General features: G+C 37.0%; 1 protein-coding gene across 1 annotated transcript in view; it reads right to left on the minus strand.

Annotated features, from left to right (window-relative positions):
- LOC101847325 overlaps positions 1-1236 on the minus strand; it is a gene marked incomplete in the record, with an annotated part of 98606 nt that overhangs the window by 13528 nt on the left and 83842 nt on the right. The window contains 1 exon segment of the mRNA XM_035968864.1: positions 606-728. Within this exon segment, the coding sequence (XP_035824757.1) occupies positions 606-728 (123 nt within the window).

A 1236-nucleotide genomic window follows, 5' to 3' on the forward strand; every position in this document is an offset into this window, starting at 1 on the left:
TTCGTCATGGTGATGGTAAGAAAAAGGAACATTTCATGGCGGTGCATAGTACATTGAAACATTTCGGTCAGTCTCAAAACAGAAACATTTCATGGTGGGGGGGGGATTAATGTCAGAAACAGAAGTGAGTGGTCAACCATCAGTTTAAGCTCTTTAAATAAGTTATATTCTTGGTCTTTAACTGCCTCTTTTGCCTGAAACAGAGCCTATAGTGGAGCAGAATATCTCCAACATTCACAGTGAGATTATTATCAGATACAGTATGGCTATTTGTTTTTTTGTCGAAGTAATCTTCAGTGTGTTTAACAGAATCAGTAAAAGACCCCAAAACAACAACAACAACAACAACAACAACAACAACAACAACAATAACAACAACAACAACAAAACAACCCCCCCCCGCCAAGAATTATAACAACAAAAACAACAACAACAACATCAACAACAATAGCAACGGCAATAACAACAACAACAACAACAACAACAAGGAAACAACGACATGAATAAACAATGAAAACAGAAGATCAAGAACATCACCACCACCAACATAGTAAGTAGTGTCCACCACAGTAAGTAGTGTCCATCATAGTAAGTAGGCCACTCACTCGTGGGACACAGTTTGCAGTAGGCCTGACAGTTCTTCTCTGCCCATGGTTTGTAGACACCAGAGCAAGCATTTATTCCGTAATCCGGGCAGTTCGGGGCGACGTCTTTGCAGCTGTCATCCGCTGCACAAGGAAAGAAAAAAAAGAAAATAGATAGATCTAGTTGCAGAATTTTTTAACGGCACTATCGACACATTTTGTTCCTAAAAGAGACAAAAGAAGAAAAGGAATCTATAATAATAATAATAATAATAATAATAATAATAATAATAATAATAATAATAACATATATAGTTAGAGGATTGTTTTTTTCAACCAGAGCTTTTCGACACATTTTTGCCATGTCAGCCTAGAAAGGCAAAGATAGCAAATTTTTTTTTAAGGTGCAGTCGACACATTTTTGCGCGTATAAGCGCCGAAAGGAGAAAATATCTAACTCGCATATTTTTACAGGTGCTATCAAAACATTTTCTCATCAGGTAAACGTCGAAAGAATTATTGTTTTTTGAGAGAGTAAAGAAAAAATCACAAATATAAAAGTTTACCGACTTTTATAATGGAGAGCAGGCATAACATGTGTGTGTGTGTGTGTGTGTGTGCGCGAGTGTGTGTGTGTGTGTGTGTGTGTGTG

Source organism: Aplysia californica, unplaced genomic scaffold (genome assembly GCF_000002075.1).
Source record: "Aplysia californica isolate F4 #8 unplaced genomic scaffold, AplCal3.0 scaffold00092, whole genome shotgun sequence".
Lineage (NCBI taxonomy): Eukaryota > Metazoa > Mollusca > Gastropoda > Aplysiida > Aplysiidae > Aplysia > Aplysia californica.